Source organism: Bos javanicus, chromosome 8, assembly GCF_032452875.1.
Source record: "Bos javanicus breed banteng chromosome 8, ARS-OSU_banteng_1.0, whole genome shotgun sequence".
NCBI classification, from domain to species: Eukaryota; Metazoa; Chordata; class Mammalia; order Artiodactyla; family Bovidae; genus Bos; species Bos javanicus.
This window is the reverse complement of record NC_083875.1, coordinates 104,580,508-104,606,183: the sequence shown is the minus strand read 5'-3', so window position 1 is coordinate 104,606,183 and position 25,676 is coordinate 104,580,508. Positions and strand designations below refer to the sequence as shown.

At 44.9% G+C, this 25,676-nt stretch overlaps 1 protein-coding gene and 1 long non-coding RNA gene across 5 annotated transcripts in view; one reads left to right on the top strand and one right to left on the bottom strand.

Annotated features, from left to right (window-relative positions):
• TNFSF15 (TNF superfamily member 15) lies at positions 1-25,676 on the top strand. Its single transcript, XM_061426631.1, has 4 exons — positions 1-322; positions 15,150-15,192; positions 16,095-16,142; positions 19,721-25,676. The coding sequence occupies exons 1-4, from the start codon at positions 98-100 to the stop codon at positions 20,173-20,175; spliced, it is 771 nt and encodes a 256-aa protein (XP_061282615.1). The 5' UTR covers positions 1-97; the 3' UTR covers positions 20,176-25,676.
• LOC133253205 (uncharacterized) overlaps positions 90-25,676 on the bottom strand; it is a 152,636-nt gene continuing 127,049 nt past the window's right edge. For all 4 annotated transcript variants that reach the window (XR_009738230.1, XR_009738228.1, XR_009738227.1 and 1 more), the window contains one exon: positions 90-5,003. This is a non-coding gene — a long non-coding RNA (uncharacterized LOC133253205). The remainder of the gene's footprint in view (positions 5,004-25,676) is intronic.

Here is a 25,676-nt window from a genome sequence, read left to right as displayed (position 1 = left end):
AGTGATTAATTCATCCACTGCGAGAGCTGGGCTTCTATTTAATGGGGGGTCTCTCGGCCCAGAAGGAGTTGGAGGCAACTCTAGGAGCAGCAGGAGCATGGCAGAGAGCCTGACACTGGGCTTCAGGGAAACGGCCAGCGTGGAAATGCTGCCGGAGGATGGCGGCTGCAGGCCCAAGGCCAGGGCTGGGCTGGCGTCCAGGAGGAGCAGTGCACACTGGCCTCTGACCTGCTGCCTGCTGTCGATCCCCATCCTGGCCGCACTCACCACCTACCTGCTCGTCGGCCAGCTCCGGGCCCAAGGAGAGGCCTGTGAGCTCCGGGTAAGTGAGACTTCTCAGTGACCTGGGGGTCCGCAGACCTCCAGAGGCCACCTGGCCACTACTGCAGCTCTGGACAGAGCTCCGGGATCCATCACGGTGCTTGCTTCCACATGCAGAAGAGAGGTAGAATGTGAGGGGTGGAGAAGTCCAAACTGGTTTTTACTCTTAACATTGCCAGGGTATGAATTGTGCCTTTGGATGTTTATTTTGGAAAGAACTTCAAGCCACATATTTAGATACTTATAATGTACTGATAATTTGGGGGTATTCCTTTTCTTTAAAAAAAGCTAAATTATGGGGGGAGGAAGTGCAAAACTAATACACAGTTGTCGAAAAAAGAAAATACAGATAAAGGGGAAAAGATAATTATCATTACCCATAATGCATGAAGGTGACTATAATTAACATTTTGGGGTACTTTTCAATAAGATGGGTTTATTTTGAGTCTCCTAATATATTGTGATTTTATTTATTGTTACTAAATTCACAGCAGCATGATGACATAGATGGTTGTATTATATTGCTGTATATGTATGTGTTATAATTTATTTAATCAACCCCCTTTCTTGGGTTTGGAAATATTCTTTATCAAAGCTCAAAAGAGAACCTCCTACCTGATTATTTATCTCTCCGGTCTTGGTCGGGGTGGGGTGTCAGGGAGCTTAGTCAAAGAATATTGGGTCTAGGAAAACAGTGATGCAATGGTTGGAGAGTGCTGACAGGTGATGGGGGAAAACAGTTCCAGACTAGGAACTCCAAAAACCTCAAAGCCTGAAGAATGTGTCATTCAAGCAATACCCTTTTTAAAAAAACTCTCCTGCATAATCTGTGATAAGTTATTTAAATTCAGTCCAAAGTATTAAATTTCAGAGGGGAAAACAGGTTCTTCAGTTAGTTTAACTGGAAACCTGTTCTCTAAGCACTGCTGGTACTTGAAAGCAGAGACATGCTGAACCAGTCATGGTGAGCGTGTAACTCTCACCACCCATCAGGGTCAGCAGAGATTAGGACCCTGAGACTGACACCGGCTGAGATTCGGACACCAGCATCCATGGCCACATGCCACCACCATTCAGGAAATGTAGAAACAGGCAGACAACCAGAATTGCTGCTCATAATTACAGGAGAACAGGAGGGCATGGGGGTCTGGGCTGTGACCCTAGACCACTGTGGGGCTGGTTCCTACAAAGTCAAACTGTAGAGTCCAGTCAACATTCTGGACTCTGTCCCTCTTTAGCCAGAAAGAGTCGGGTGCTCTTGAATGAGGCACTGAGTGCTTTCCAACCTGAGCTCTCCTTGGTTCTGATGGAAAACCCTGTCTCTGCCCAGGGGGTGTTGATCTAAAAGTCCATTGGGTTGGATGCTGTGGTCCCTCAGGGGGCAGTGATGTATCCAGTCGGGAAGAGAGTCCAGGCACAAGCTGGCACTAGACAGGAAGCCCTGTGAGTGAAGGAACCACGTGCCTGCCCTGTTGTAGGCACTCAAGAGATGCAGAAGTTAATATTCCATTCTGTCATTGCTAAATCAATCTCCCTGGAGAGTGAACATGCGGGGACTTTTGGAGCTGTGGTTTGGTCAGGTTATACAAGTTCTTGGTCAGAAGAAAGAGAAAGGGAAATGAGGTTAAGGCTGGGGAGCATGCAGGAATTGGAGTCCTGAAAAGAAACACCAGCCCTATTTAAAGAAGAGACTTAAATAAGAATGTTTAAAGAATTTAAAAGAGGTTCAAAGAAAGGTCAATTTGCTAAAATGCAGACGGATTAATGGGAACCACAGGGCTGGCAGCATCCTGGTGCTACCAACGGTATAGAGTTGGTCACTGCCTCTTGACCCGAAGAGGCAAACAGAGGGAGGCGCTTTAAAAAAACCCAAGGAGACCTAACTTGTAGGAGAGGGCCTGCCTGGAGGGGCAGCAGAGAGGCAACAGAAAGCGGGCAAGGGAAACTCTGACCAGTGTCTGGTCCCAGCCTCTCACCCCATTGGGCAGAATTCAGCTGGAAGCTGGATTCAAAAGAGCCAGGGAGGCAGCCTGCCAGGAGGGAAGACTCGCCAGGCACAGGACAGAGAGTGGACCCAGAGAGGCTAGCAGACAATAACTAGCTCAGAGGGGATGGAAGACAGTGGGATTCAAGAAGGAAAATCAGTTTACCAGTACAGCTTGGGTAGACATCGCAATGAAATGTCAGGGTTCTTAGCCGCCCAACTTTGAAGCCCAGCTCAGGAGCTTCCGGTTGTGTGCATAAGCATGAGGCTTCTGTGTGTGTGTGTTTGCCTGTTCCTCTTTCTAACAAAAAGGATTCTAATATCTGTGCTCTGACAGCACTAATAAAGCACGTGCAGGTGCCGTTTACATGCTGGAAATGTGGGGAGAGCCACAGGAACGCGTTCAGAGGACTTGCCGGCACCGGCTGTCACACGGGGTCCATCCAAACTTCCTGTAATTGGAGTGACAGCTGTGGTAGCTGATTGGCTTTCTCCAGAGGGCAAGCCAACTTCTAATTTCTCTATGATAGAAGGTAGTCTTGCAACTCGGAGCAAGGTGCCCACCTGAATTAGGTACCTACCTTTGCACTGTAACTGGGAGGTGGGGGTATTATCTTTCCTGATGTTCACATTTCAGAGAGATGCTCCCAGGTCCAGGGAGAGGGTGGCAAGAAGAGACCTATGTGGTCTTTAAGTTTCTATACATTCCAAAGCAGAGAGAAACCACTTATGAGTTTTCTAACATAAATGTTCGAGGAAAGAGGAAGGGAAAGAAATTTCTCTTATTTTGAACAAAGCTTCTTATTTTTCATTTGCACTTGTCCTTATGACGTAGATGCCACAGTTAGTAAGACCTAGATCCACATCTCAAACCCAGATCTGTCTCCCTCAGAGCCTGAAACATTCCACAAGCCCTGCAGATACAAAGCCCCGCTGTGATCTGCCTGTGGGGACTGCCCAGAGGCACCTAGGGGCAAATCGCCACCTTCCCCATCCTCCCTTCCATGGGCTTCCCCTCTGTGTCCCCATCCTCGCCTCCTCCTCCTCTTCACCACCCCCACCCAGCCCCACAACCACCATCTGCCGACAGCCTGCAGTGAGATCCACAGGATCTGAGCTTGTTTATGGAATGATTTTTCAGGCCCAGGCAAATCAATGCTAACACAAGAAAAATTAAGAGAGGAGGGTCACCCAGACCTTCAAATATATTCATAGGCCTGAAGAGCTGGCTGAGCAGCAGAGGATAAGCTGATGATAACACGTTAAAGACAATATCGAAGATATGCTATGAGCTCCCATCTACACATGTAGCGTGAGCTCACAAATGTGATCCCACTGGATGTTCATCCCAACCTAGAGAGGCAGTGAGAGGGGGAACAGAGGCATTTGGCAGACGGGGAACTTGGAGGGAGAGCTCAGCGGAGCACCCAAGGTCGCAGAGTAGGGGGTTGGAGCGAAGCCTCAGAGTTGACAAATCCAGGGTGCCTTGGTTTCTTTGTTACCTCCCCTCCTCCACCGCCCCATCCACAATCAAGCTTTCAGCCAACAAAAGCACATTTGCCCCTTTGCATGGATGAGAGAGGGGATCACCCTCGTGTATTGGGGAGTTGTGGAGCATAGGGAATAGGAGAACTCTGCAAAATGAGAGATCCTGTAAAGAGGGGCCTGATCCTGACTCTCCCCATGGGAGCCGCAGTGATTCTTGGGAACCTCTTCACTGCACTGCGTACTGGCCCCACCACGGTGGCTTCATCTTTCACCCCTCACCCTTCTTCCCTGCCTCTGGCTCCTCAGCCCCTCTGGCTCCCCGAGGTCCCCTCAGGGCTCCAGTGCTCTTGCGTGCCAGGTCCTCACCTGGCCTCTTCCCCCTGTGAGGGTTGCACTGAGAGACCTCCTCATTCCACCCACGCAACAACCGTAGGAGGCCAGCATCCCTGAGGATCTTTTCTAATCTACCTCAGAAGAGAGCTGAGGCTTGAGAAGAGGAGGCTCAAAGGGGCTTGAAAGGAAGAGAGTGAGCAACACGCAGAAGCTCCCCAAGTTTCCGTTTTCCCATCATACCCACCCCACAGAAGAGCCCTGAGGATGCTAAGGAAACTTCGTAAAGCCCCTCGAAAGTACTTGGCAATCTAGGCACTGCTGGGTGTCTGTCCCTTCCTTTCCCTTAGTAGCAGGGCTCTTCAGAGATTTATAGAAATTAAAAGATGGCAATGCCCTTAGTCCAAGGGTCAACAGCTATGATCCATGGGCCAAATCTCACCCAGTGTGTGTGGTGGAAACACAGCCACACCCATTCGCTTACACAGTGAACATGTTCACACTGGACACATTACACACTGGACATTTTCATACAAACAGTAAAGTATTTGTGACAGGCCCTGTGGTCCACGGAGTTAATATTTACTACATGGCCCTTCCCAGGAAGTGTTTGCTGACCTTTGATCTAGTAGAATGTCCTCGTTTTACAGTTCAGGAAGCCAAGAATCAGAGGAGCGAAGGAAAAGTCCAGGGTCACAGAGCAGGTCAGGGGCAGGCCTAGAGCTAGATCCTACGTCTGTGTTTGCTTGGCCCCACGCTACCAGAAAACAGGACCAGTTCCTTTCTTGCTGGGTCCCTAGGCTAGACTTTGGAAAAGCCACAGCGACTTGTGAGTAGTCTTCCAGGTTTTTCTTAGCAGCAACAAAAACGGTCACCAGCACTGTTAAAAAAAGAAAATACTTTAAACGGGACTCTTCCTTCAGGAAATGTGTTAGGAAAGATTCAATGTGACATATTATCCAGTAAGTTGCAGAGAAGAAATAAAAATTAGATTTGAGAAGGTTGGGCTAGTTGCCTTTAGATGAAGCGATCATAAATATAGCATCAATTAAATATATCATGGTCCTTTCATGCAATGGGAAACTAAAAATGAAGCATCTCGTATGAACGGGTGGGACTTTCTGGAAGATGTATGTTAGGTGAAAAAAACCAAAGTACATAACAGCATATAGAATGCAAAATACTTCATTTTCTGAAAAAACAATGTATATTAATATATATGGATGTGTCTATAAATGCATAGACTATCTCAAGGAAGACGATTAAATAGACTGATAACTCTGTTAGTATCCAAGTAGGGAAACTGGGGAGGCTGGGTAACAAAGGAAACAGGGAGATATTCTTGAACCCATAACATTTTGGACAAAATATATTTGTTACCTATACAGAAAAAAAAAAGAAAAATAGACACAGTGAAGCATTTGAGACTCTTGAAGCATGCTACATAGATTTGCATTGTGGAAAAACCGTGAGTCAAAAATTCAAACCCAATTTGAATTCTGGCTTAGCCACTTCTTAGCCATGTTACCTAATCTTCCTGGGCCTAAGCTTTTTAATGTATGAAATAGGGATAATTAGAAATAAAACACTTAAAGTATCTGGCAGGGTGTGGAGTATTAGCAGTCGTAGGAGCTAGGCTCCGGGAACTTCCCTGCTCATGGAAATTACGTCACAAGAGGACGATTTCAGCAGCCTTCCTGGAATCTGCCATCAGCAGTCCAGAGAGCAGGTTCTGGCACTGGAAGGTTTTTCTTGGTCTCTGATATTTGTGAGCTGTCTTCATACCTCCTTCTCCACCCTGGTCTTGCCCCCTTCACCCACACTCCAGTGCATCTTTTCCCAGCTGCTCTTGAACATGGCTCAGGCATTCTTTTGGCCTTTAGTGGTGGTCTACATTTCTGACTCAGGCCCACAGGTACCTGGAGTCTAGGCCTTCATCTTCCCTCCAGCACAGAGTCTGCATTCCAGGCATAGCTGAATGCACTGCACTGGCTCAGCCCGAACCCAGCACAGATCCACAGGTCAGGCACTCAGTGCTGTGTGATGAATAGTCAGGAATGCCACGGGAGGCATGGCTTCCCAGGGCTGCACCACCGTCAGTTTCAGTCCTTTCCTCCAGGTCCTACCTCTAGAATCATCTGCATGTACTCTCCTCACCTCTCCTCCGTCCCCTCCAATCTCAGTTCCAGCCTTTCCTGAAAATCCCTGCAAGGCTCCTGGTTCTTATTCCCTGCACCCCTCTTTCTCCTACACATGGCCCCTGAGACATCCTGGTTTTGCTCCAGATCAGCGGGACCCAACAGTGATGCCAGCTCAGGCTTCAGCATGGTACACACTACAGGGAGAGCCATGGCCCTTCCAGGCCACAACTGTGACCTTATTATAATCTGTGGGCTTCCCTGGAGACTCAACGGCAAAGAACCCGCCTGCAATGTGGGAGACCTGGGTTCAATCCCTGGGCTGGGAAGATCCCATGGAGCAGGGCATGGCAATCCACTCCAGTATTCTTGTCTGGAGAATCCCCATGGACAGAGGTACCTGGTGGGTACCTTGGGTCACAAAGAGTTGGACATGACTGAGCGACTAAGCACATTATAATTTATTATATACCAGACTCCATTCTAAGCTTTTTCATATTCAGAGTTTTGAGACAAGCACATGAGGTCACGCCTATAAAGTTCTTAATGTGGGATCCGGCATGTCACACGTGCAGTGACTGCTTACTGTTGATGCTTAGTGCATCATCTCAGTTAATCCTTGAAATCACACAATGAAGAAAGTACTGATATTATCTCTGTTTCAGAGAAGATGAATCTGAGGCTTAGAAAGTCTAAACCATACACAGAGCGATATTGGGATCAGAACCCCTGTGCATGTTCGTTCCTCTTAACCGTGAGGCTAGTCTGCCTTTGAGTATAAAGCCAACAAATTATTCACTTTCTGGGGGTAGTCAGAGAGGATTTAAAAATGATACCCTAGAAAATGCCTTTCACATAATAAGTGCTCAAAAATGCGACTTCCCTTTCTCCTCCGGAGACACCAGGCAGTCCCTAGCACACAGAAGGCACTCATAAGTGTTTCCTGGATGGACAGGAGAATGGAAGAATGCACAAGGTACCTGACCTCCCTAAGCCTTAAACTCCCCATCTATAAAACAGAGAGAGTAACACATTTTCTTCATGGCATTGCATTGAGAATTCTGCACGATGTCCAGAAAGCTATTGCCATATGATAGATGCTCCACAGACATCATTTCTCTGCTGAGGCCACCTTTAAGTGCTTTATTTCACTGAAGCTGTTCCCTCTGTTGGATGTAAGGATTAAGCCCCTTTGCTTGTCTAGAGGAAACACAGTTGAGAGAAGCGCTTTTTGTAAATTGCAGAACCCTGAACACTCAGTGGCTGCCTCTGCTGTAGCCTCAAGGAGTCTGGGCACAACTGGAGGAGAAGCCCAGCCCACTCCCAAGGTCAAACCAGAGGCAAAGTGCAGAGAATCCAGAGGAGGTGAGGGTGCACTGCAGAAATGAAAGGAAGGGAGGGCAACTGAGCAGGTATGTGAATTGCACACTTCCGCTGGAGCTCCTGGCTACTGACTCCATGATCCATCCATTCCCTCTTTAAAATAAACACACATCACTCAAGGCCAGCGTCCTCTTCTAACAGAGCAGAGGCAGCCCAGCGGCAGCAGCACCGTGCCTCTCAGAGGTCATCCCCCAGCCTGGTGTCCTTAACAAGGCCCTGCAGCTGAAAGCAGCAACAAGCATGGGCTTTGAATGGGTGAGGCTATATCCCAATCCTTCAACTCCTGTAGACTCAGCAAGGGCAGGAGTCTAGAAGCAAACTGTGGACTAAGGAGGCCTCCTGTTGGGAGGAGAGAGCCGTCCAGAGGGTCAAAAGGATCCAAATGTGCCACTCATCATAAAGAGACCCAAGGGTGGCTTCTGTTTACCCCTGCAGCGGTGGGGATGAAGGGAAGGTATGTGGAACTGTTGTAGCCACACGTGCTGGGAAACAAACTCACTCAGAAGGACAATGCAGACAATAGAGTGCAGTTTATTACACCGGCAGGCCCAAGGCAGTCTCCTCTTAGCCAAGGACCCCGGCCAGTTTTTGTGAAAACCTTATATAGCCTAAGTGTACATGCCCAAACCCACCTCCCCAAATTCCCTGAAACTAGTCTGAACGAAGGAAAAAGAAAGATACAATCAAAGTTAACCCATGATTCATACGCCTTAAGCCTGAGTACTGGAGTGGGTTGCTGTTGCCTTCTCCAGATAGTTAACAGTGGACAATTATCAATAGGCTTGTGGTCATATCCCAATAAGCATAATAGAATGTATGATTCTATTCAGTTGCACAGATAATTAGGGTATTCTTTTAGGCGATGGAGAGCCCTGGGGCTCTTCCTTGCCGAGGGCCTGGTTTTCCAGTTGGTGTGTCGTTTCCATAGATACTGGGCATATAGCTCAAAGTCCATTAGTCCGGCCCAAGATGGAGTCCTGCTTTCAAGATAGAGCCTGTTCTGTTTCCTCCTTCAGAACCAACAACACATACCATAAGGATTGACTGAGCCCAAACAAAGAAGGAAAATGAATCGGCTTCCTACTCTATGCACATGGTCTTTCTTAGCCATCACAACAGTCTTGGGAGGAAAGAATCAGTTTGCTTTTACTGATGAGACTGTCTCATTGAGGTTATCATGTTCATGTGCTTAGTCATGTCCAACTCTCTGCAACCCTATGGACTGTAGCCCATCAGGCTCCTCTGTCTATGGGATTCTCCAGGCAAGAATACTGGGATGGGTTGCCAGTTCCTCCTCCATGGGATCTTCCTGATTCAGTGACTGAACCTGCGTCTCCTTCAACTCCTGCACTGCAGGTGGACTCTTTACCACTGTAACCACTAGGAAATAATACAGCTGAGATTTCCACCTTTTGTTGGGCTGCAAACACCACATTCTTTGCCTTGCACCGCTTGGAGTGTTCCATGTAAAGCTCCATCCGGCACACCTTGGAGGAGGATGAAATGAAATGGCCTTGGCATCAAACATTTCCTGGTTGGGTATATCCTTGTGCAAGTACCAACAGGAAATTGCAAAAGGAAAAGGCAAGGCAACACGCACCTGTGTATTTCTCCTCGAAGTGCTGGGAGGATGTTACGGGTCACAGAGCGTTTATGCCTTTGCAACTGTGGTATTTATGTGGTATTTATTTATTTATGTGGTATTTATGGTATTTCCCATAGTACAGACTATGGGAAAAAGGATAAGTGGGTCATTAGTTAAAACATGCTCAAGGGATTTTTCTGGAGAAATGCCAATAAGAGAATCTCAAAGACCATATCACTTCAGGCTCATCCACCATGTAGTCAGCTAATGTTTATAGGGCTCCTGACATGTACCAGTCTGTACTTGGTCTAAAGGTTCAGATCCCTCCCTCTCTTTGCCTTTGACTTATAAAGACGATAAACAGGTGACAACCTCTCCTGAGGGCAACTGGAGTACTAGATGAGGCAAGCACAAAAGTACTAATAGTACCTGGCACCAAGGAGCCCTCAACTAGATTGCAGTCTCCTCCTTCCCTCCATCCTTCCTTTTTCCTTGTTGGACGTATTACAGAATTTCCAAAATGTCTGAAGTAATAGGTCATGGTTAGTTTGAGTTGCTGCTGCTGCTAAGTCACTTCAGTCATGTCCGACTTTGTGCCAACCTATGAACTGCAGCCTGCCAGGTTCCTCTGTCCATGGGGTTTTCCAGGCAAGAATACTGGAGTGGGTTGCCATTTCCTTCTCCAGGGGATCTTCCCAACCCAGGGACTGAACCCGGGACTCTCATGTCTTACCTGCTTCGGCAGGCAGGTTCTTTACCAGTCTCCAGGGGATCTTCCCGACCCAGGGGTTGAACCCGGGTCTCTCATGTCTTACCTGCTTCGGCAATCTCCCCGACCCAGGGACTGAACCCGGGCCTCTCATGTCTCACCTGCTTCGGCAGGCAGGTTCTTTACCAGTCGGTTTCCCAGGTGGCGCAGTGGTAAACAGTCTGCCTGCCAATGCAGGTAAGACAAGAGACGCTGGTTCAATCAGTGGGTTGGGAAGATCCCCTGGAGGAGGGGCATGGCAATCCACTCCAGTATTCTTGGCTGGAAAACCCCATGGACAGAGGAGCCTGGCAGGCTACGGTCCGCGGAATCGCAAAGAGTGGACCATGACTGAGCACACACACGCTATGGAATCTATTTGCACCATCCCCTCAAAAAAAAAAAAGCAATAAGGGGAAAAAAAAAATCAAATGCAAGTGAAAATTCCCTGATCTAAAAGAAATATCTTCCCTGCTGACTCAAATGGTAAAGAATCTTCGTGCAATGCAGGAGACCCAGGATCAATCCCTGGGTTGGGAAGATCCCCTGGAGGAAAAAATGGCAACTGACTCTAGTATTCTTTCCTGGAAAATTCCATAGACAGAGGAGCCTGATGGGCTATGGTCCACGGGTTCCCAGAGAATCGCAAGTGACTGAGCAACTAACACTTTCACTTCTACCTTTATTAACTAACTTCATAAGAACTAAAGGGGAAAAAGCATGAGTTTGCTTTGCTTGGGCTAATAAATACCAAAGTAGCAAGCGTCCTACTCTCCCATCAACATATATGCTGGTGTGCAGACACATTTGCATTTTCTGATTCTGATCCTGGCCAGCTTTCAACAAATATTTCTAGAGCTGTGACTATGCTCCAAGCAGAGCCTGATGAAAACAACCTTTAAGGCCTCTGTACTAAACGATTATGTCTATCCACTTCTGCCTAATCATTTTTTTTTTTAAACAAAATCTCAAAACTTTGCACGTATTTAGAATACGTGCAAAGTTTTGGATTTCTAAGTTGTAAAATTCTGGCTAAAGTCACTGAAACTGAATCTTACTCCATCTTCTGCTCTCTCTTCTGTCTGTCATTCTGGTGCCTGAGCATCAATTGGACAATCCAGTGGGGGAGCCAGGCACTGTCTTGAGGTGCTAGGAATGTGGGGGTGAGCAAGCCAGACCAAGTCTTGCTAGAGAGAGAAAAGCAATAAGCCCACAAATAAGCAACAACACTTGAGGGAGTGATAAATGCTCTTAGGGGGGAATAAAACTTGGATCCTTATTCTCAGCCAGTGATTTGAGAAGGCATTTAATGGGAAATAGATAACGTATATTTCTCAGGGGTGCTCTTGGATTCCGTATCTATTCAGATTTGTGAGCTAATGTTGCAGTAACCAGCATTTCTCAGGAGCCATCATCTCCTTGGTACCCCAGAATAACCAAAAGTGATAAAGAGGTGTCAGGGTTGGAAGACAGTAAGCCACTTACTGACATTTTTTCTAAGCAACCACCTTGAGAGCAACAGGCATTGAGCCAGGACACATGCGTAAACCTTGCCTTGAAAACTTTCTGTTTCATCCTCTCAAATCTCCTGTTTATTCATTCTTGCTTCTCATCACAGTCATCTTCCTTCCTTGATAGAGTGATTATTAAGAGAAAAAGTGGGCTTTCCCGGTGTTACTGTGCCTAAGAATCCTCCTGCCAATGCCAGGGACATGAGTTCAATCCCTGATGCAGGAAGACTCCACATGTCATGGAGCAACTGGGTTCACGGGCCACAACCACTGAGCATGCGCTCTAGAGCCCATGCATTGCAACGACTGAGCCTGCGTGCCCTAGAGCCTGTGCTCCTCAGCAAGAGAGGCCACCACAATGAGAAGCCCACGCAGCACGACACAGAGAAGCCCCCGCCTGCCACAACTAGAGAAAGCCTGCGTGCAGCAACGAAGACTCAGTACAACCAAAAATAAAAATAGATAAATCATTTTTTAAAGAAAGAGAGAGAAATCGCAATGGAAGGCTTTAGATGCTGTTCTTGGAAAGAGAGTCCCAGCTGACCTTCTTCTTGGAGACTCTTGGAATGCTTTGTTCTTCAAACCTGCCAACTGGCAGGCACTGTCACAGCCTCCAGATGTTTCGTAGCATACTGGGTGGGCCACTTCAAACCCACACACATCCACCCATATATGAAAATAAAATGTGTGCCCAAGTTACAGACATCCAGCAGAGCAAACAGGGAAATGTGTTCATTCCCAAATTCTTGCTAAAGACAATCGAACTCTGAGCCACGAGAAATGCTCCAGACTCTTAGCTGAAAGTCTGCTTAGACAAAAATAAGCAGGATGTTCACAAAGATCTCTCAGCGAAGAACTAAATGAAGTAGAAGGCCAACCGGGGAAGGTACCGTTTCCTACACCAGGGGATGCACCCAGGCTACCCAGTTCTCTCTGAAAATTCACCTTCAGTTTTCTACCTTGCCAAAGGAGCAAGTCCTTTATCAGCTGTGTCAATAACAAGTAAGGAAACAGGCTGCAGAGTGAGCTCATTTCTAGGCTGCTTCGCTACCTACCAAGCTCATCCAAGTTATCCATGCTGGATAAGTCATCATGTTGATTGGGCTTAAGTGTTCAAAGATGACTGTGCTCATGGCGCTATGCTAAAAGCATATAATGTGTTCATTTGGCAGCAGAAATCCCAGTTTCCCAACTGCTCCTGTGCTCTGTTGAGCCTCTTGACTCTTGCACAAGCTTCTGGCCTTGTCTAAAATGGTCATTATCTTTATTACATGGCTAATACCTGTACGACTCAGTGCAAGGGTAATCCCCCCTGATTCCCCTACTTCTGGGCCAAGTTCCTGTTTTCTGGACTCTGTGTTTCCCCCACTGCCACAGTGCATGGAACCTCTAGCACTTATCCATCCACCTCAGCACATGAGGAACTTGCCCGGGATTAGAAGGAATAATGGCTGAGGACTTAGGATTCTGGAGTCAGTTGGCCTGGGCTAAAGCCCTGCTCCTCCACTTTCCAGGTATAAGACACTGGGCAAGTTTCTTAGTGTCCCCAGGCCTAGTTTTCAATATGAGGATATAAAGAGCATCCACTGCAGAGACTCACTGCCAGGATGAAGGAGGTAACGCATATGAAGGGCTTAGCACAGCACAGTGCCGCTACTCAGGGAATAAATAAGGCTACATTTACTGCCTTTTTCAGGTCTCTTGAATCATTCACTTAGTTGCCTCTAATGACTGGAGTAGAGAGAACTTGCTGCTTCTCTTGCTCAGTTGCTTCAGTTGTGTCCAACTCTTTGTGACCCCGGGGACTGTAGCCCACCAGGCTCCTCTGTCCATGAGATTCTCCAGGCAAGAATAGTGGAATGGGTTTCCATGCCCTCCTCCAGGGGATCTTCCTGACCCAGGGATCAAACCTTTGTCTCATGTGTCTCCTGCACTGCTGGCGGATTCTTTACTGCTGAGCCACCACGGAAGCCAAAGAAGACGTGGAAAGGGATAAATAGTGGATAACAAGGCTGGGATGGCAGCTGGGACTTGAATTCCAACAGAAGCATTTAGCACTGTGTCTGAAAGGTTATAGGGGGCACCAAAGGTTTAGGAACAGAGTTGTGTCTCAAAGTGATGCTTTAGAGAAAGCCCTTTGAAGGCAGCTTAAGAGATGGGTTAAAGAAAAGGAGGAACCAGGTGGAGGAAGACCTGTTAGGAGGCTGTGGGAAGGATCCAGGAGAGCAGTGTGCTGAAACCTGGAGTGGAGGCATGAATGACAAAATTTTCAAAATAAAAATACGACTTGGCTTCGTGGAAGAAGAAAGCAGCACGCAAACGTCAGGCTTGGTAACTGAAGAGAAGCAGTAGTGGCGCCATCCACAGAACTCGCAAGTGGAGAAAAGGGTGCTGGGAAAGCGAGAAAGCCACTAGACAATTTGGGTGGGTGGCTTCTAGTAGAAGTTGGGTAACGTGTCTTGGGAGTAACACAAGCCTGGTGGTCTGGGCTCTAACAAGATCACTGTTATCACAGAACTGCTCAGACCTAGACCCACCAACAACCCAGTTACATCCATAAGACCACATATGCACATGCAGAGAATCCATACATACAACATGTGTAGACACACAGATGCAAAAACACATTGACTTACACCCTCTCCCACTGATAAAACTGCCTTCTCTCTTACTCACACAGTTTCTCGTTCACAAGCACACACACACACATACACAGATGAATTTTAAAATGTAAAATTAACCAAGTGTTCATGGTGACACTATGATCAGTGGTCACGTGGACTATGTAGTTACAAGAACCAAATCAGAAGACTCAGAGTTGAGTCAAATTACAGCAGAGAAGACAACATTGGATAATGTAAGACAGTGATCTTATTCCTAAACTAAGAACTTAGTTTTGCTCCTGAGTTCGTATGCAAGTCTTATGAGTGGTGGTTCTTCATTTCCTAGGCCTTCTCCACACTGACTCATAACATTTTCTTCATCTCTGACCCAGGAGTTATCTGTTGCTGGGGATGTTATTATTCCCATTTTTCAAATGAAAATGCCAAAGCTTGGAGTGGAAGTATCTTGCTCAAGATTATACTGTTAATAAATGGTGGAAACAGGACTCAAATCCAGTCTGTCTACCCCCCAAAGCAGTTATTCTTTAACTACCCTTTGGTATCTGAAATGGCTCACAAACTAGGGTTGCAAGAATGAAAAAGTCTTCATATAGTACAAAGCAATAAGGCAGAATTGTGGAGGGTGATGATGAGAAAGTACAGTCATTTCTTTTTCAGTCTCATTTTTTGCAACAGTTCCAATTTTTAAATTGTGCTGAAGAAAAGAAAATAAAGCAAGTGTGGCTATTTGTTCAAATAACAGAAGCAACGATAAGATGTCAGAGTGCCCTAGAATGGAGCAGGAAAAGCTCTGAGGACAAAATGTTAAAGCTGAGCTTCAGAGACAAGCCTAGGAGAGAGAAAGGTCACTGGGGAGCTGGAAGAGGAAAGGAGAGAGCTTGGGTGCGAGACTGCCGTCAACCCATATTCTCACGCCCATCTCCCTTCTCTCTGAGGACCAAGGCTGCGTAGCAGCAGCATCTTAACTGTGCTCATGATATGAGCAGTGGGTCAAAAGGACCACAGATGACCTGAACCATGTCTTTCTTTCCCAACAGACTCCAAAAGAGCAGGAGACTGGACCTTCGCATCAGCGAGCTTGTAAGTGTGTTCATATTTTATGCCATTTCTTGTGGGGTGCAAGAACGTTTCTTGCGGTTCTGATATGTGGGAAGTTCAGATGTAGACTGAGAGGCAAAGTGAGGCTCCTCCTCAGTCACTAGGAAGGCAGAATGGTGCCATGGCCAAGTGTATGGCCTGTGGAGCTGACAGTCTTTAAACAAATAATTTCACCTTCCTCGGTCTCAGTTTACTCACCTATAAAAATGGTGATAATGGTACCAACCTCCCAAGGTTAGTGTGGATTAACTTCTGGAAAGGTATTTTTGCAATACCTAGCACACCAAATGTATGCAATAATTCTTCTTTTTATCATCAATAACATCATCTTTATTACTACAGTTAGAACACAGTTATCCAATATCATCATCTCTGAGAACTGACAGGGAAACAGAGGTCAGAGAGGGAAGGGGATTTGCCACGGTCACATAGCCACAGAGCAGTGCCCAGCTAGTTCTGTTAGCACATTCAGATGGCTCAGAGGATACAGCTGAAGGGACAACGAAGAAGGCCAATCAGCTCCCACAGAACAGACAGAAGCAAAGGGAAGGCAAGATGAGCCTTGCTGAACCCAACCACGTGCCGGAGTCACTTTGAGCACTCATCACCCATGGCAGGAACTGATGTGCCCACCTTAGGTATGAGAAAACAGAGTTTCAGGTTGAATGACTTGGCGAAAGTCATGGGGTCAAGGTTCACTTGTGTTCAAGATTATTTCTTCTGAGGCTGCCCTGCCCCTGGGGGAAAAAAAACCAAAAACCCTGAAGCAAGCTGGAGGAGAGGAATGCTTCTCTCCGGTTGCAGGCACCATGCAACTCCCCAAACGCCGTCTTCACTCCAGTCACCCTCCCATTCATACAAGCATTTTTCTCCTTTCCTTACAGACGCACCTCCTGGAGCTGACAGGGAGAAGCCAAGGGCACACCTGACAGGTAATTCTTCTGAGTGTGTTTTTGAAGAGGCTAAGGGCCATGGACCTGAGGCTTCTTTCAGTGCTTGCCAAAACTCAAATGTGTAGCTTTAAAATGGAAACCACACCCCTTGGTAAAAAGACTCCGCTCAGTCAAGGGTTTTCAGATTTCTTCTTCCCTTGAAGGGTCCAAAGCCCCTTTGTTTCTTGGGCATTTTCTTTCAGATTCTATCAGCTCTCCTCCTTCTCTATCATTTCTCCCTTCATTCTCACACTTGCTCATTCAGAAATGACTTTTCTCAGATGCAGAGAGTCACATAATTACAAATCTAGTCAAAGATGAATGTTCACCTGAGTTGCCAATTTATTGAGTCCATCTGTGCTCTATTCAAGATGAATTTATTGGACATTTACACTCAGCTAGGTATTTCTAAAGAATTTTCATTGATGTAAAAGATTAAGAGCAATCTCTTAGCATCACCAATTAGTCAGATTCCTAAGTTTAGTGTTGACATTCCTGACACCTTGTGTCTGGAGTCACACATACTTCTAAGACTCCAGAGACGAGAGCAAGACAGTGCAGAAGGATGTGTTAAAAACCCACTGAAATACTAGAGCGTTAAAAGAAGCATATTCTTCTGACCTATAACAAAGTCTGCAACTCACAAAGGGATATCCCTGTGGCCCATATTTGCCTTAATGTTTGACCAAGTGGGAACTGTGGTGAGTCCTAAGTGAGGATGAGGGCCAGGGAGATGTCAGTTGCTATCACTCACCACTTGCCTATGAAAATGGGAGATAATGAACAGGCTTGGCAGGAAAATCCTAGACACCAAGTATGGAGATGCCACTCCTTTTCCTATTGAATGGGGGGAATGGAAATTGGGACAGGAATCTATCCCAGGTTTACTGAGCTTTTAATATGTCTCAAGCACCACTGTTTTCCCTGGTGGCTCAGGTGGTAACAAAGCTGCCTGCAATGCAGGAGACCTGGGTTCGATCCCTGGGTCATGAAGATTCCCTGGAGAAGTGAATGGCAACCCACTCTTAACATTCTTGCATGGAGAATTCCATGAACAGAGGAGCCGGGCAAGCAACAGTCCATGGGGTCTCAGAGAGTCAGACACAGCTAAGTGAGTAACACTTGGAAACACTAAACACTATGGTAGACATTTTACATTCACAATCTCTTTCAACCTGTGTATCAGCCCAATAAGATGGGGAAACTGAGGCTCAGACAACTAAGTTCACTTTCCCAAGTCACAGGATGAGGAAGAGTTGAGATTTGAGACTGACTCCAACTATTTCCACTACAACATACTTGCTACTCAAAGTCCTGCTTGCTGCTGTGTTGACCTAGCTAACTGCATACCAATTTAACAGAACTGACTTTGTCTAGAAAATATATGCTTTTGCTTCTAATCATCTGAAATTAAGTTTTGGGGTTTGTTTTTTGTTTTTGTTTTTTTTCTAATTTTTGACTGCACTCGGCACACGGGATCTTAATTCACTGACCAGGAATGGAACCCGTGTCCCCTGAAGTGAAAACGTGGTGTCTTAACCACTGGACTGCCAGGGATGTTCCAGGAGATGACTTTTTTAAATCTACTGCATCACCCACAAAGAGGGAGTAGAGACTATCAGAGGTCACTGGTAAAAATGGCTTTTACAGATTTTGCAGAGAAACAACAGAGCTGTCCAGGGGCCACTCAGTGCAGGGATCAGGAAAGACCACAAACATTCTAAACGTGTGTCATAATCGCAGAAGAAGTCACAACGTAGTCAGCAAAGGGAAAGACACTTCAGAAAATCCGGGAACCAGGTTTTGGTCACTTACCAGGTGAGAAGTTTGCTGAACACTTCTTTAAATATAACCTATCCCCAAACTGTGGCCAACAGTACATAATGGTTATTGCTATGAATTTCAAAAGCAGTTGTAGGAAATTAAAATGTGTTTTTCTTTTTTCTGAAAAGTACCAGTTTTATTGCAGGTTATCTTATTCAAAATCAATGGTTTGAATCAATGGTTTGATTCAATTTTTTTCTGCTATAGACAAAACCTCATAAAAAGCATTCATTCATATATTCTATATAATGTATGTGAAAATGAAAATGTTAGTTGCTCAGTTGTGTTCAACTCTTTGCAAGCCCATGGACTGTAGCCCGCCAGGCTCTTCTGTCCATAGGATTCTCCAGGCAAGAAAGCTGTAGTGGGTAGCCAGTCCCTTCTCCAGGGCATCCTCCCCACCCAGGGATCAAACCCAGGTCTTCTGAATTGCAGGCAGATACTTTACTGTCTGAGCCACCATTTTAAATAATGCAAACATAAAAACATATAAAGTATATATAACATGAAAAAGGTTTATTTTTTAATGTCAAAATGAAAGATGTTAGCTTATTTGGGGAAAGAGAATAAATATATATAGAAGTAACACTGTATCCAGCCATCATGATGAAAATGTCCACGTCTCATTCATCTGCTCTTTAGAACAAGACCTTTGTCTCCAGTTCACAGACAGGAGACTGAGTTTCAGACAGAAGAGCCTCCGTGTTATAGAGTCAGGATTAGAACAGGGCCTGGGTGGTCCAGAGTCCCCGTCTCCTTTCACTCCTCAAGTCTGTGGTATTTTGGCTTACATTTTGTCCCTTTTGATGTGGGAGAAGCACTGCAAAATCTTCTGGATCTCTGGCGTTCTGCATGCTAATTTTTTATTAATTACTGCCTGTGTTTCATGTGGCTTTGGAATAGGCATTGGAAGGAAGTGATAGGGAACATGACTCTCTCTGACATCTCTCTCAGTAGCACAGCATTTCCGAAACCAAAAGGCTAGTAAAAGTGAATGTAGTTTAGAGGACGTTCCTAACATACATCATCTCTTAATCCTTTCCACTGGTATTATCTCCTTTTCTTTTTACGTTTGTTTTTTTTTAATGTTGTTCTTTTTTTGTTGTTTTTTAAGGAAAAGTACAGCAAAAAACAAATCCTCTTTAATACTTTATGCAAAAGGATTATTGCAAAGTGGAGAGGTAGGAAAGGGAAGAGGCTTGCAAACAGAAGGATCTCAGACCATAAAGTCTGCAAGTTTCTCAAGAGATAGGCTGAAGGGTTTTGCTTTTATAGAAGGGAGTACATACAGCTAAAAAGAACCATGTATGGGGAAGTGGGATGGAAGTTTGGCTTGATCAGCTCAGTGAATGCTTTATCCTGAGGCCAGCATATTTTCAGGAGGCTGGCTCAGGTTTAGGATCAGGTTGAGGGTGGACAGAATTTCAGGTGCCTGGAGCAAGGAGAGTAGGAGATTTTTTTTAACCTTCTTTGGTTTCTAAGATCAGAGGGCTCAGAAAAAATTCAAATTTATCAAACAGGAAAATTCAAGTCCAGAGAGGCCAAGTGATTTGCTTGAGGTCCCCTGCCTAAGATGCTACTCTCTGAACAGAAGTCTATGTCCATTCACACATCCTCTACTCATTCCTTCTCAAGGACACTGTTAGCGTTGGTTTTATCCAATCTCTTTACTCTTTGAAAATAATGTAAGATTTTTCTAAGCAAATTCCTTAGGTTCTGACACAAGCAATGAAACCACCCTCTTGTCTTTGCAGTTGTGAGACAGACTCCCATGCAGCCCTTGAAAAATCAGTTCCCAGCTCTACACTGGGAACATGAACTCGGCTTGGCCTTCACCAAGAACCGGATGAATTACACCAACAAATTCCTGGTGATCCCAGAGTCGGGAGACTACTTTGTTTACTCCCAGGTGACATTCCGAGGGACCACATCCGAGTGTGGTGAAATCAGCCAAGGGAGGCGGCCAAACAAGCCAGACTCCATCATCGTGGTCATCACCAAGGTAACAGACAGCTACCCCGAACCAACCCAGCTCCTAATGGGGACCAAGTCAGTGTGCGAAATAGGCAGCAACTGGTTCCAACCCATCTACCTAGGGGCCATGTTCTCCTTGAATGAAGGGGACAAGCTGATGGTGAATGTCAGCGATATCTCTTTGGTAGATTACACAAAAGAAGATAAAACCTTCTTCGGAGCCTTCTTGCTTTAGTGGTAAGACAGATGTCATTGTATGGAGGTCCTCTGTTTCTTAGGTCCTAATTTTCCTCACTTGTAATTATAACCAGGAGGCTTTGTCGGAGGATGGAGACAGCAGTTAAGAAATTTAGGGGCCAAAAATTCATACTTTATGTACCTGACTGATGAGAATACTAATCAGAAAAAGGCAGAAGAGAGCAGACCTATTATCAGAACTGCTTGGAAGAGTGGTGAGTTTCTAAACATTAAAACACTGATCACCAAATGAATGGAACATTTCCATGCCTGGCTCCTATGCATTTGTCAAGAAGAGGGCCTAGGTACTGTTCAATTTTATTATGCAGCATTTGCTTCAGTTTAGGAAACTTAAAAACAAAATTCAAAGCCCCAGAAATAGTCCAAACACTTCAGAGACAAAATCCTGCATCAGTTCCCCCAAACACATACTTTAATGCCTTACCGGAAAAAAAAAAGAAAAAAGAACTGATATTTCTTATAAATGTTCTTCAAGAAAAGGAATTAATTTTCATGCCATCTATGTCCAATGAGAAAAACTACCTTTCTATTTCTTATGTACACATGCATCAAAACAAGCAACTGTGAGTTCCACATGCATATTGAAAACACAACAGCACCTGCTCAGCACAGTGTTCTTGAGCACCTTTTGTGTGTGTGCTAAACCAAAACACACTATGAAGAATGAGACAGACTCTACCCAAATGTATATGAATACCTGGCTCCTGGTCAAATGCCGCTCAACGTGTTTCAAGGTCTAATTCCAACTCCTAACAAGTATCACCAGATACTGTTAAACAGAAGATTTCTGGAGCTCTCCTCACTATGTTAGACAACCAGCTGATTAGGCCACTCAAGAAACTTGAAGACAAGAGTTCTAGAAAACAGACCAACCATATAACAAAGTTGATTGATCCCAAGAGATGATGGACTTATTCCCTGGAGGGAAAATGCCAATCACCAAATCTGGAGATGTTAACTGAGATCTGCTTTGAGGTTTGACTCACTTTATGTGCAGAGTGTTATATGGGTACTTTGAAAATATTCAAAGGGATTTAAATGTGGAATTGGCTCATCAGCCCAGCCAAGGCGTCTTTCCTGAAGAAGAGGCAGAACACTCTCCTGTGCTTCTATGAGTTCATATCCTCTATGATCCTCAAATCTGTATGATTTTCCTGCAACCATATGTCAAAGGTTGGAGGGACATTCTTGTTCTCTTAGCCTCTGTTGATTTGTCTGTAAAGGAGGAATCCATCAATTTGTTTCCCAGGATCAAACGCGCTCATAGGGATGAAACATGTTAGCTTTGAGCATTCTGTGAAGCCCGCGAGTGTGTCAGTGTGACTTGGGGAGTGGTCTCCAGCACCTTGGCCTTTGTTATAGATATCCCCTATTGTGGGAGACCTCACAGATGGGTCTGAAAGCAAGCCTGGCAACGACATCACTCTTTCCTGGGCTTCCCTGGTGGCTAAGCTGATGAAGAATCCGCCTGCAATGCAGGAGATCTGGGTTCAATGCCTGGGTTGGTAAGGTCCCTTGGAGAAGGGAACGGCTACCCACTCTGGTGTTCTGGCCTGGAGAATTCCATGGACTATTCCACAGGGTCACAAAGAGTCGGACATGACTGAGCAGCTTTCACTTCACCTCACTCTTACTCGTTACCGCAGAGGCAGAGACGTGTGTGTGGGGTTCCTGAACACAATGACTAGTGGAGCAGTACTTGACCAACACTTGTTGAGCTATAAGTAAATAAAAATTAATTTCTTAGTTGGGAGGTTAAGGCTCTGAAGCCCTCAGTTTCTACCAACAGTCAGCAAAGGGCTCAGCACGAGCAAAGAGCAGGGCGTGGTACCTTCCACCTGGTTCAAAAGTGTCTTTACAAGGGAAGTAAAGCTTGCATCCTGAAAGGAGGTGGGCGGGCAGCAGAGGGCCTGGGGAAAGGGCATCTCAGTCAGAGGAATTACCCTTTACTTAAAGCAGAAAGGAAAGGTTTCTCAGTAACTACAAAACCAGCTTGATAAGAGAATGTTCCCTCCACCAACTCCTAGAAGAATAGTTATTTGCAATTCAGGAATGTTTTTTATCAATGACTCCAGCCTGGCTCTAGGTCAGAACTAACCCTGTTAAGGAAATAAAATGCTCTGTCTGCATCTGCATGTGAGCACCAAGCATCTTGGCATGTGGAAAAGGATTTTCACAGAGGTGCCCAGAGTGGCCTGCTCACTTTGCCCTCCTCTGAAAAGAACCCCTTAGCAAGGGCCTTCAAATCTTCCCTCTGTTCCATAGGGAATCTGGTGAATTTGGAAGTTTATCCAAAAAATAGGAATTTCCTACTCTCCTAAAAGACTTGAGGCTTTGGAAAAATCCCCACCACATATTTGTTTTGCTCTTGATTACTGAAGATTGTATTTTGCTCAAGTTTTCATTGCTGAAATGAAATGTTAACTTCTCTGTTAATGCTGAATTTGTTAAATCCTCTTTGATATTCCTTTTATTGCTTAAGTAGGCCAAACATTGCTAGTGGGACTCAAGTCAGAACTTCTGTTTCCTTGGCATTATTTCCATGACAAAAATTAGTACACTAGTTGTGAAAATGAGGTGAGGGAATGCTTTTTAAGGAGTAAATAGAGTGCATTCAAAGATTTAGAAGGGGAAAAGGAACATGCTCACATGCTTTGGAAAATAGTTAATTTAGGGAGAAAATGTTTTACTGGTTCTAAGTCTATGAGAAGGCTGAACTCAAATCAATTCCACAAACATTTACTGAGTACCTACTTGCCCTGGGGATACAAAGAAAAATTATTTTCTCTTCTGATGTGTTCATTCTAACTGCTTAGCGCCCCCACTGTCTGTAGATCTTTTAATTTATTTTGGTTGTATTAACTAATTAATTTGCTAGCTTTAGGCATGTGGGTATTTTCTCATTATGAAAATGGGTGCCATTTGATGAAGGATAATCATTAACAAAATGACTTGTGCTTACCCTAAGTGGTTTTTAAACAGCTATTCAAGGACAGTTCTCTATAAATAAAAGGGGAGAAAACAAAGATACTTTCTGTGGTAAAATCCACTAGCTAAGCCACATATAGAAAAAGGTTTTTATTATCTCCTGGACTAGAGAAGATAATCCATCAACACCAATGATACTATTGTAACTTTGGGGATAACTCAGATGTTTTGAAAAGCCTGTGTTTCTCAGCCAGTACAGGAACCATGATCAAAATGCATGAGGTCACTAGCATTTTGACGTGGTTTGGTCTATTTGGCCCAACAAAATTGCTTAAGCTACTACACTTCCTAAATTGTTTGGCTAAGGTACAGTAGGACATGAAAAGGTGCACTTTCACATCCTGAAAAGCGTCTGGTTCAGTTCAATAACAGGGCATGCCAGAGCCCTGGGCTCCATTTCAATCAAAGCTACACAACCCCAGAGGAAATGCCACCCCCCTGATTGTCAGTAACCCCTCTGGATTGTAAAAGTTCAACTAGCTCACTGCACAAGGCATGTCTGTTGCCAAGTTTCTCTTGCAAGGTATTTTCCCAAGTCCTTTCCCAGTCGTATTTTCATGATTGTGACATTGGGGATTAATTCTTTAGGTCAGGACTGTTTATACGCTGCACCTTGCCAAACACATGCAGAAGTCACTTTCCTCAAGATTTCTTGCTCTCCCAGGACCCAGAGCCCGGAAGGATTCTGCCATTTTTAGAAGAAATTTTTTAAAGGATGCACCACTATCCTGGATATTAAGAGCAATTGCATCCTGCTGGCAGCTGGGCCTGGGAAGAATTCAGTGAACTATTAACCCCTGAATGCTTTTGCTCCAACAGTGAGAGAATGAGGGTCAGAACAGTCACATCTATGCCCTGCCCCACTCTGACAACCATATTTACAACTTTCCAAGCTCTGATACACATTTGCCGCCTGCCATCTCTCCTTCCATCATCCCATTTTAAGAAAAAAGTACCATACCAGCCCATTCAGAACTTTTTCAGGACCACACAATGAGCTAATGGCAGATCTGGAGCTGGGATACTAGCTTCCTGAATCATAATCCTAGGCTCACCAATTACCCTTTGCTCTTATTAAACAGTACTCCTCTTAATAACTGGAGGAGAAATTAGAGGAAGACGTGAGAAATATCAAGTATCAATGGGGTGATGTAGAAAGGGGAAGAGATTTTTCTTATTTCCCTAGAAGAAAGAACTAAGGCTAAGAAGTTGAAGTTACAGGGTCACCATTTCTGCCTTGATATCCAAATGAACTTTCTATCCCTGAAGAGAATGTTCCCAGATAGTGAATATTTAGTCCCAGAAGATATTCAAGTAAAGGACTCATCTTAAGGTTTTTGTAGAAACCATACTTTCGTTGAGGTGAGAAGAAGAATTGAGTCAAAGGATTTTTGAGGTCTTTTCCAAATCTTTGTGGCCATTTTTAAATTGATTTTTTAAGTCCATTTTTAAATGGACTTCCCTGGTGGCTCAGACGGTAACACGTCTGTCTACAATGCAGGAGACCTGGGTTCCATCCCTGGGTCGGGAAGATCCACTGGAGAAGGAAATGGCATTCCACTCCAGTAATATTGCCTGGAAAATCCCATGGACAGAGGAGCCTGGTAGGCTACACAGTCCATGGGGTCACAAAGAGTCTGACACGACTGAGAGACTTCACTTTCCTTTCCTTTCCTTAAATTGATTAATGTTCTATTTGATTATTAAGAACCTGGAAGGCCTTGTCAAGGGTTCAGGGCTTCTAGCCTAGAAGTGGTTGCCATTTCCTACTTTCTCAGAGACTGTCCAACACAAGGGACTCTGAGATCGTGACCAACAGAGCATGTCATGGAATTTTAGAGAACTGTACAGTTTATTTGCTCTAAGTTATATCATTTTAAGGATGAAGGAACCCAGACTCAGAAAGGTGATGTGAATGGCCCAATGCCAGGCAGTAACAAGTAGCAGTGTGAGGCTAGAAGGCATATCTCCTGACACCCAGACTAGTCATCTTTCCATGTCATCCACGACTCACTTACTTTCTTGAGCATCTGTCATATGACAGCACTTCCCTAGATGCTAGAGAGTCGAGACAACAAAGAATATGAAGGGCGAGTCCCACGCTCGTGTCGTGTTCAGGTGGAAGGAGACAAACGATGCTGAGTAACTAAAGAAGCTGAACTTCATCAGATGACTTTATTTGTAAAGTCATGAAATATGTAATCTCCCCCCTTTTGTTTCAGGGGTGAAAAGATTAAACAAATGTTTATCTGGTTTTAATGATAAGCCCCATGTGCTTTTACTGATTTTATGTTTTATGTTAAAACATCACAAACCCAAGGTAAACTGCATATTGTATGCTGTTGGATATGTTCTTAACTAATCCCATGTCTTCTGGCACTACTGTATGTATTCAATCACTGTGAATGAAATGTTGTACGTTAAAGTATTTAATAGATGTAACTTAATAAACTGGCATTGAAAGCCACAGAATTTTAATAATTAGACCAA

What these genes read in the sequence shown, in the direction of transcription:
- TNFSF15 (XM_061426631.1), top strand. Translation starts at nt 98, where the DNA reads ATGGCAGAGAGCCTGACACTGGGCTTCAGGGAAACGGCCAGCGTGGAA. An exon ending in GAGAGGCCTGTGAGCTCCGG is followed by an intron (nt 323 to 15,149) that starts GTAAGTGAGACT and finishes CTTTCCCAACAG; the next exon opens with ACTCCAAAAGAGCAGGAGAC. An exon ending in GCCAAGGGCACACCTGACAG is followed by an intron (nt 16,143 to 19,720) that starts GTAATTCTTCTG and finishes TTGTCTTTGCAG; the next exon opens with TTGTGAGACAGACTCCCATG.